We start from the raw sequence: 10,338 nt of genomic DNA, 5'->3' as shown, positions 1-10,338 counted from the left end.
CTGTGACAGAGAAGCACAAAATGATGAATCTGACAGAGGAATTTGGCCAACACACACTTCAGCTGTGCCAAGCAGGTAGCTGCCTGCATATAAATCACCTCGCTGTGCACTGAAGTGAATGAGGTCGGTTGCAGAAATGAAGACCACATGGAGGTGAATCTACGGCAACTGCAGATGAAATAATCTCTTTAATTGATTCCAATAGCACTGAATGTTATGATTCATTTTAAAGCTCACTGCTACCCACTACCATCACCATGACGCTGTTTAACAATTCACTCACTTTCTACCAAATTTTACAGGTAAAACTTATATATCCCTCTGGAAATTTAAATTTGTTGCCCTGTATTTCAAAAACAGATGTCTACATGCTATTAAATATTACTGTGGCTTGTAACCTTAGTACAGGGCTTGTAACTTTGGTAACAACCATAAATAACTTTGTCAGACTGTGTGTTGTTATTATTTTTTATTGGTTGAACAGCCAGAGCTTGTTGTATGTCACCCATAACCGAGCATGAGGTGATGCTTTTATTCTATTGTTCTCTTTGTACATCACTGTGTATAAGGAAATGTCAAATGAATCTGAGAAGGAACTTTTTTGATCACAGGAACTGATAATGTCACGTTATTATGATTCAAGATCCGTGTCAACAGACGTACTGGAAAAGAATCCTTTTTATATTTTAGGATCATAATGAGCGGTGTGTTTTGCTCACAGCTTCGTCAGGGCCTGATGATAATGACATGCAGGTTTTGCCCATTAAAAACTAATGAAATGAAAAAAAAAACTGTCTTGCACTCATCTTGCACACAGGTTCTTGAGCTACAAATATGGTACAATAATGAGGCCTTTGATGTTCTTTTCAAAGGTGTCTATACATCTCAATGCACTTTCAGTCATGTCTGTGGAGATTCTTAGTCATCCAGGTCATGGTTATACAAGAGGGGATGAATCAAAGAGAGGAGACCCTTCGCCTGTGCTTGTTTACCCTGAACCAAACTGTTGGTATAATGAGTGAATTTAGATAGCGTGACACCATCACTGAGGCAGAGACATAACATGTAACACACAGCATCAGGGTCTGTCAGTGTCTGTCCTGACATGTCAGCTGAATCAGTTCAATCAGTGTTTTTGTACCTCTTATACAGAACAGCAAGACGGAATAACGATGCAACATTCCCACCTTAAACGGGCTGTAAGAACGGAGCTACAGAAGCCATCCCTGAACAGAGGAAGAGGTCTACAACACCACCTATCCCAGTCCTGCAATGCTGTCCTCTCATCCCCTCCCAGGAGGTTTTACAATCATTCACACTTGGCTTCATGCAACTCTAAAAATTCCAGCAACTCCCATTCATGCTTGGCCTCAGGGGACCAGCTACCTAAGACTGACGTTACAACAGCCAGGAGCACAAAAAAACAACAGAGCCACATCAGTGGCCTCGATAGCGACCCCACAGAGGTCAAATACCTCCCTACCTGTCAGTCAGAACTGAAGAAGCCTCTTGGATGAGAGGTGAAACGTCCTCAAGTGTCTATAACCAGGTCCAGCTGCCCTTGAGTCAACCCTTCTTTGACACCGCCAGTCATATTTGCATAAACTGTATACAGGCTATACTTTGAGCCTGGTAATCAGGGTCACTTCAATATTCAGACTGACATCATTTCAGCTGATGCTTCAGCAGCAGCAGTTGCCAGGAGCAGCTATTGTTTTTCAATTTAAAAGTCGTTATTTCTCTTGTTCTGTTGACAGTTTCATCTGTATTTGTTGTCATTTTGTGGCTCTGGTACATGACCATGACATCCTTGTTCTTAATCCCACAAACAAAACTCAGATATACTCAATTGTTTTTGCAACTGGGAAAACAGAACAACTATATCTGAATCTCTGTAAATCCTGGAGATGTCGGCTTCATATTTATTCATCTTTAAGGTGAATTTGTGGCTTTTATCATTGATTTTATTAACTGATCATATTAACAGTATGTTTAGACATTTACATAGATGTTTTGACTACTTTTGTCCCAGCCAAAACAATAAATAAAGTCTCAGTTGTGGAACACCATTTAGACCTTCATGCTGGGAAATAAAAAGGACAAGATGATGATTTTATTGAGTTATGGTAATAACTTACTAAATTAATCTAATGGCCAAAGGCCAAACTATTAGTCTGTTCCAATAAAGTGAAGTTACAAACCTTTCTTCTCCCATATTTTTTTATATTTATGTTTATATATTTTGTTTTATTTACAGAATATTGCTTGCCATTTGGCAAAAAATAAATAAATAAATGCTAAAATATTTGCTGACTGGCAGGGATTTTTGTTTATACCACAGTCTGATGGGCTTGAATATGAATAAATAGTTGCCGAAGATAAACAAATACTGAGTGTGCACATATTTACAAACTATTCTCATTTTTAAAATGGCTGAATCATTATTGTATTCATGGTCTTGAAACACGCCTCAGTTAAGGCTCCCTTGTTTTCAGTTTCAGTCTGGTCATCATCTGAGATTTTATCTTTTCTGAGTCACACTCAGGGGTAATGTACATTCCAGTGCTCGCCTGGTTGGACATCCAGCTGTTCACAGCGTTTTCCCCACTGACGGAGAAGGAATCAGGCAGTGTTTTTCTGCTGATAGCTCTCCTGAACAGCAGATAGAGAGGCTCTGCATCCCACTTACAGATGTTTGTGATCATTGCTCCAGTGAGATTAAATGGAAGCGAGATGGTGGCCAGAGATTCAACTCGCAGAGCAGGGCCCAGGTCCTCAGGCGGCCTGCTGTATTGGTTTTGGAGCGGGAGCATGGGGGCTTAGGTGGAAAGAAGCTCCCTCATCTGGCTGGACAGCCAGCTTTCATGCGTCAGGGAGTTTGAGGGTAGATGTACTACAAACGAGGGATGGGTGAATAAGCTTATGGGTTCATGGAAAAGTTCACAGGCTGAACAACTGAGTTTAATATGTGCCGTATGAGTTATGGTGTTGTGGTGAATTGGGATCTCTCCAAAATGTCAGAGTTAAGACGCTCAGATCTGCTTTTGTCAGTGATGTTATTTCCTGGATGGAACAAAGCCATCTGGGCTTTAAGCTTGAAAACATCATGGATGTATTTATGGTGTGTGCGTGTGCATCAGTGTCTGTGAATTTTGTGTGCCTATCAAAAAGTAATGTATTGGTTGACGTCTCTCTGCCACGTATATATTGTTTTTATTAAAGCCTCTGCATGTATTCACCTCAATATACTGTCTCTCTGTCAGATTTATTTTGCTAGAAACAGGTGGCTGTCAGCAGAGGAATGTACTGCGTCCTTCATGGATTAATTTAATCAGTTCATGTTTATTCTGTTGTCTTCGGTGAATGTTTTATGGCACAAAGGGAGATATCCAAAACAGGGGAGAACTGACTTTTGTTTGACATATTGCACAGAATCATTTGCACAAACAGGCTGTATTGATGTCTGCCTATGTATGACGTTGCAGTCACTTATTACCATGGAGCTGTGCTGAAAACAAACTCCACAGCCCCTGATCAATGAATGAACTGGCTGGTTTTCTATATTTTTCTTATTGTCAACAGATCCCATGAAAAGACTAAAACCAGCAATGAGTATCACCTTTGTGCATTATTGCTCTGTGCAATAGAGCTCCATTGTCCACAACATAAAGCCTCTCTGCTGCACTGGGTAACATGTTCTTTCACCGTGGACACGAGCTCCGTAGCTCACAGTATTTTGTGTGAACCTTACATACACTGCTCTGCTGCTAAAGCACCAAATGTGTATTAATCCATGGCTGAAAATAGCCCCTAACAAATGCACTATTTACTCCTGTTCAAGTAATGTGTGCAGTGCCCAGCTGTTTTAGCAGATTACTTACATTTATTAAAAATGAAACAACATTAGTGAGTCGTTTCCAGATTTACATCTTCAGTCAGGCTGAATGGGCTTGGGGCCACAGGCAGAGCCAGGAAATCAGACACACTAATGCACTGAATTTTTGGGGGAGTTTTTTCTGGGACTTGTTGACAATATGAAAAATACAGTTATCCTCAGAAATAAAGGATTGTAAATCTTAGAATGAAAATAACTGTTATGCTGTTCAGGCTCAGCTGCTGCTGTAGTGAAGGGACTACATCTAGGTAATAATCTGCTGCATCATTATTCCAATAGGTCATCTGTCATTCAGTACCACAGCGGCCTGTTTGCCAAAATGTTTCCTCAAATGTAATAAATTTCATTTGTCACTTGCAAACACATCAACTCTCATTCTACTTAAATACAATACAATACTGTAAATAATTAAATTTACTAGCAGCAATATTTACATCAGGATTATAGATTAGTCTCTGTATTACAAATACACATTATAATATGAACAAGGAGAATGAACGTCCTTCAGAGGCATATTTTGTTAGTAGTGGAGTTGGAGCTGTGCTTGAGAATTTTAAATAGGTATTTTGAATTAGAATTATGTTCTCTGAATGAAAAACATCCTTGAGTCCATGGTAAGAGACACTGTGTTTCTGGATCTCCACATGTTGCTCTCACACTTTTTAAACTTGGTCTTAAAGTAAAACACCCGACCTTTAGTTTCCCATGTTTTTGGGTGTAAATGATTGATAAGGACAAAAATCTTTACAATTGACACAGTATTGAGGAAAAATTATGTACCATGTCAAAGTTTGACAATAAAGTGCTTGTTCTGGGACAGTGACAGGTTCAGATTGTTATTGTAAATGTCTGACAAATTTATGAATGAGATTCCTTCAGAGATGTTTAATAGTAAGATCCAAAACAGTAATTTTACCGCGTAGAACACAGGAGTTACTGGAATATCATGGCCTTGAACTGTTAGTTTGTTTGCATTATTGTGTGACTTTCAGTGGTGGAAGAAGTATTCAGGTCTTTTACAGAAGTAAAATCACCACACAACAACACAAACAAACTAAACAGTCACATAAAGGCAGCAGTATTCCAGCTGCTGCTGTGTTTTGCTTGGTAAAATGTTTTTGTCGATGTGGTCTGGTAGTGATATATAGTGTTGTTTCTGGTTCAACAAATAAGATCTTAATCTTTAATAAAAAGGTCTGTCTCTGTAGGAATGCTATCCATAATGTTGTCAAAGACGTCTAATAACAATATGAATCTGACAGTGTCCCAAAACAATCACTTTATTGGATGTACTTTCACATGGACAATTGCCCATTGGATTACATTGCAGCAGCCATTCACAGTATCCAGGAAAACTATACTTGCTCAATAGTGCACCAAATCCAGAGCTTTTTTCCCCCCTATCAATCATTTACACCCAAAAACATGGGAAAATAAGGCACAGGTTCAAAAATCTCTGAGTTATAAGCAGTATGTGCTGCACTTTTGGATTGTGTGTTCTGAATTTGAATTTCATGTTCTATATGTGAAGCAAAATAATTGGATTTTGTTCATAAATCTTGGAAACTGAATGATTAGGATTGCAGGTGTAAAGCTATGTGTACCAATGGCAGGTTTTACGCTGTGAAAAATAAGTACAGAGGGTGATAAAGAAACACCTGTGCTATAGTATAAATGTTCATGTGTTATGTGTTTGAGTCTCATGTCTCTTTCATTTATGACCATTTGTTTTGCTTTCTAAACTCCAATAATGTTCACAGTACTAGAATAAATTGTAAATCCTAGAGGGGAGGTTTTATAACAAGCTCCCATGGGTTTCCTACCTCTCCTGCACAATCTTTGCTATGTTTGTTTATTTTTATATTCTTGGTTTTATCACTTGTGTGCTAATAAATAAAATGAATGAATAAGAGAATTTGAGAATTTCTATAAACTCATCTTGTTTGTCAGCTGTGTCCTTAACTTCAAGGAACATACTGCATGTGTTTGTAGTGCAGTATGTTCCATGACTACATGTGATACCAGCCACTGAACTACAAAGGAGCACCAGCATTAACAAATTAGGACTCTTTTTATTTGAAATTGTTCACCTTTTACACACTGACAGTTAATATACACAAGCCTTTGTGGTCCCTCTGGCCTGAGACATGATCAGAGACAATGTGTGCTGGATACCGACGGGGATGGCCTATGGTGGGTGGAAAGCTCTCTCTCACACACACATAAAAATACACACACTCATACACACATGGACAAGCACACATGCAGAAGTACGTACTCGCACACACACACGCACGCACACACACAGATAATGCAAGGACGAATACAAAAATGCACATTACGACACATACTCTAACCATCTAACACATGTCTAGCCATCTAATGTAGACATCAACAGAGGAGGGGCTTAAAGTGCATACAGGAACAGAGGAGGGCCTTGCTCGCTCTCATGATCAGTAACAGCCTCTTAAATTACGAGCGACAGTAATCCTCCACTAAAGCAATGATCTTAGTGCCACGCTGTATTGATACAAAAAGCATATCCCTACTGTATTTTTAGCTCAAACTGTGCCTTACATCATGAAATAATGACACTGCATAGTTCACGGGGTTAGTCTTATACATTATTGCGGTACAATGTAGGTCCAAGTCTGGGGTCTGGGTGTGAGCCATGGGCTGCAGGATGGCACAGAAAGCATGTATAAGTCCAGGTTTTCAGTGGGATTAGAGAATTAAATCCATCATGAGAAAGCGCCCGATGCCTCGCCGTCATCCAGTTTAGGTTTAAATGCAGGATAATCCATATGAGGACAGGTGAGAGGTTTGATCGCTGTGTGACAATGTTCAGTATCCCGGATGCATAGAAGGAGTACAGATGCTGACACGACTCCTTGGTGTGGTGTGGGGTGAAGCACATGGTTTGGTCCTTGACTGGGGAGTGGATCAGCTCCGCCCAGGTCAAACAGGTCAATAAGGGGCAAATAGGACTTGTGGGTGGGAGGTCCTGACAGGCCCAGGGGCCGGGCGGAGCAGTGCAGCGGGGATGGTCTGTGTCTGGAAGAGGGCAGGGGTCGGGGTGTGGTTAGTGGCGTGGTTCGTGCGATGCGTGAAAGAGTTGCCGATGGCTGCGGCAGCCGCTGCCACTGCTGCCAGATGAGCAGGTATGATCTGAGTGGTCAGAGGCTGACACTGGCGCTCCTTACCCAAGGTCAACTTTATCTGGTAAAATGAAACAAAATACACTTAATACAAGCTGTATAAACACAGGATAGATGAAGTAATTCAAAAATGTAATGTAAAATACCTGCACTAATCACCATTGTAAAGCAGACTCTATGTTTTTAGTAGGGCTGGATATTATTAGGAAATATTTTGGTGAGATTTGGTACAGATACTAAAACAATATTTTTTCCGGCACTCTGGATCAACAAGTAAATAAGATTGCAAATCTGAGTAGACAGTCTTTTGAGGCTCCAACTAACAACAGTTTTCATTATCAACTATTCTCAATGAATTGCTTGGTCTATAAAAGATCAGCAGTTACTAAAAAACTGCCTTTAATGAGGCCTAAGGTTACATCTTCAGTTTGCTTGTTTTGTCCAACCAACAGATCCGAGGACAAAGAAAACAAGAAAACACATCAATTTGAGGAGATGGAACAAGAGAATATTTGCATAAATAATTTCTGAAATTACTCATCAATTTAAAAAATTCTGCCAAGTCTCTTTCAACTCAGTTGACTCATTGCAGTTCTACATTTGATGCCAGCTCTCACTCAGTACCTGACTTAGTACCTTTTAATCTGCAGTTATTGTTTTTACTTAGTTATTTATGTCAGTAACATAAAGTATTGACGTTTGACACTAAGCCCTCATTTTCTCAGTGTTCACATTTTCAGTTATTTAGTCAACAGAGATTTCATTAACATCTGTTTTGAGACTCTAAAATGTAACAACATTCTGCTTTTTTCTGTTTTATATATTTGCAAATTGAATGTCTTTGGCTGTTGTTTTAGCTAGCATCTATATGTGTAAACTTCCTATACTGCATGGAACTTCTATCCCGTCATGACTTTCCAAACAGTTCCTTGTTGCAACCCTGAATCAACAGCAGCAACATGTAAGGTCACAAACAGTGTTTTAATTGTACATTCTTATAACAAGAGACATGAATAAACAGACACATGTTAGCAGAGGACACTGCTGCTGCAGAGAGTTTAACAGGCATCAAACAGGTGCCAGAAATCAGCTGCTAATTGCTGAAAGTGCTCCAGGTGATCTGCAACACACCAGGGCTTGTATAGGAAACACCAGTGGAAATGAGACTCCCCTCAAAAACATGTTATTTAAACAGTGCACCTACAATCTGAACAATCAAGTGTTCACAGAGTTTCTTTCTCTGTTATTGTCTCCAAACTAAAACTTTAACTGTTCAAAAGCTGAAGCCTCTTTTTGCACATTAACAGTGAAGAGTGAAGTCGGGTCGTTCTTAATGAGAAAGAAAGAAAAAAGAAGGAAACAAATATAAACAATGAAAAGGAAAGACAGAATGAAAGAAACAACAGAGTGACAGACATACAAACAACACCCAACCTCCACAGCCTAATAGGGTGAAAAGGTCACTAAAGTTATCTGGCTTAATCTAGCATATCAGTAATGGAAAAGCTACGGTCTCACAGCACCAGGATGGCAGCCGTTGTCATGGGTTATCAATCACTGACTCAGGCATCGCAACCCTATGGGAAGCATTCTTTACTCTCCGCTCATCAAAGAAGCTCCTCTCCGTTAACTCAGTCAATGATGGGTTTCAGAAAAAGTCATTTCTCCCACACTGGTAACCCCCGTGCTTCGTTGCAGCAAACAGTGGGTGTGATGAATGCCATTTTCTGAGGGCTCCTTTAAGATAAAAAAAATCCTGTTCTTCTTTATCTTCCCCACCATGAATCCACATGGTACCTTCATGCATCCTAGCAATCCTGTGTCAACGTTTAGCATTTGTTTCAACTCACCTAAAGTCCAAGAAGGTTGGCATTTGTAGAGAGGACAAAGAGTACCCGAAAGTTAAACAATTACCTCAGCAGAGTATGTTAAAGTTATTTCATTACACTTCTCTTCCTCTGTGGTTTGTCAACTTGCCTGACACTAATCTGAGCTGCCCTGATGCAGAAGACCACATGCTGAGGTACTCCAAGTTAGTTAAAACTGACATTTACAATCACCCCTAAGTAGAATTTGACCCAAGTCTGCATTCTGCCTCCAGTCTGCTGGCTCAGATGAGCCTTGATACATGCGAATTTGGTCAATAAAATATCAAGTTTTCAAATTAAAGCAAAGCGTTCCCTGCCACGAATTTCTAATAAAAGTTGGGTAACAGGTGAACCACTTATGAAAGTTGACATCTTATCGAATTAGGTGCCATCAAGGGGATTGAATGTGACTTAACAAAGAGCACAGCCCAGCGTTTTTAGGAGAGGTGTGTGTGGAGTTTTTGCTGATGAACAAAGAAACTTTAAACTGTAAAATTTCTGCGTGCAGTTTTGTCCAGTGTTCTCTCCCACGCTAACAGCAGGAGAGAACAATACATATTGTGGTTGTGCTTTTTACTTGACCTGCAAACTGTACAGCCAGGAAGTGTCTGGAATAGGAGAATGAGGATGAACACCGTTTCAGATATCAACAAATAACTCGTCTCTCGTGGGCTGATATGTCTGTCTCCTAAGAGGCTATTGGGACTGAGTCACTGTGATTGTTGTGTCGACACCAGGACTTTAGTTGCTGATAAGATGACTGAAGCGTGCAGTGACTCACCGGCTGCTTGGTCTGGCCTTTCTGCGGTTTGCTGTAGGGGCTGTATTTAGGTTTGGCTGGTTTACCTGCCGCCCGGTCTTTATGACGCCGGCTGCTGATGTGCTGAAAATGAGACAGAAAACAAGCTTCAAATGAGGCAGAGAGGTGTCAGTCCCGAGTCACGCTGTGCTGCAAGTGTACTGTTCACATTTACACAACATTGAATAAACAGGACAGAAAAGATCATTCTCCATTTCTGTATATCCGTGACTTTGTATATAAGCCTAAAATCCACATTTGCTTACGTCTCATTTTTCACTGTTCTTCAGAATATTTTTGCTGTTGGCACGGTCAGGGGTTAGCGTGACTGTGACAAGCCAGGAAAGTCAAAGCATAAAAAAATTAAGAAAGGCAGTGAAGGTTTTTTCAGACATTAAGCAATTTTCCGCCACCGCCTCTGTTGTTTCCAGCATAAACACAAAGACAACTGTGGTGCCAAGGTGGGCAGCAGCAGCATGGAGAGATGGGCTGGCTGATGCTCCTGTGAATGCACATGACTATTTTCCGCATTTATGATGACTAATGTTTTCTCAAATAATTATGGCTTCCTGTGTAACCACGGCAACAGAGGAAAAATTATGTAGAAGCTAATCTTAC

General features: G+C 40.2%; 1 protein-coding gene across 2 annotated transcripts in view; it reads right to left on the bottom strand.

The window, feature by feature from the left end:
- Positions 1–5,947: 5,947 nt before the first annotated feature.
- The window catches only part of znf385d (zinc finger protein 385D), a 101,454-nt gene continuing 97,063 nt past the window's right edge, over positions 5,948–10,338 (bottom strand). For both annotated transcript variants that reach the window (XM_051076015.1, XM_051076014.1), the window contains exons 7-8: positions 9,703–9,804; positions 5,948–7,114 (exon numbers count right to left, since the gene is read on the bottom strand). In XM_051076015.1, coding sequence (XP_050931972.1) covers positions 6,863–7,114; positions 9,703–9,804 — 354 coding nt within the window. In that variant the 3' untranslated portion in view covers positions 5,948–6,862. The remainder of the gene's footprint in view (positions 7,115–9,702; positions 9,805–10,338) is intronic.

This window comes from Lates calcarifer, linkage group LG15 (assembly GCF_001640805.2).
Source record: "Lates calcarifer isolate ASB-BC8 linkage group LG15, TLL_Latcal_v3, whole genome shotgun sequence".
NCBI lineage: Eukaryota > Metazoa > Chordata > Actinopteri > Centropomidae > Lates > Lates calcarifer.
This window is presented reverse-complemented; position numbering and strand designations above follow the sequence as displayed.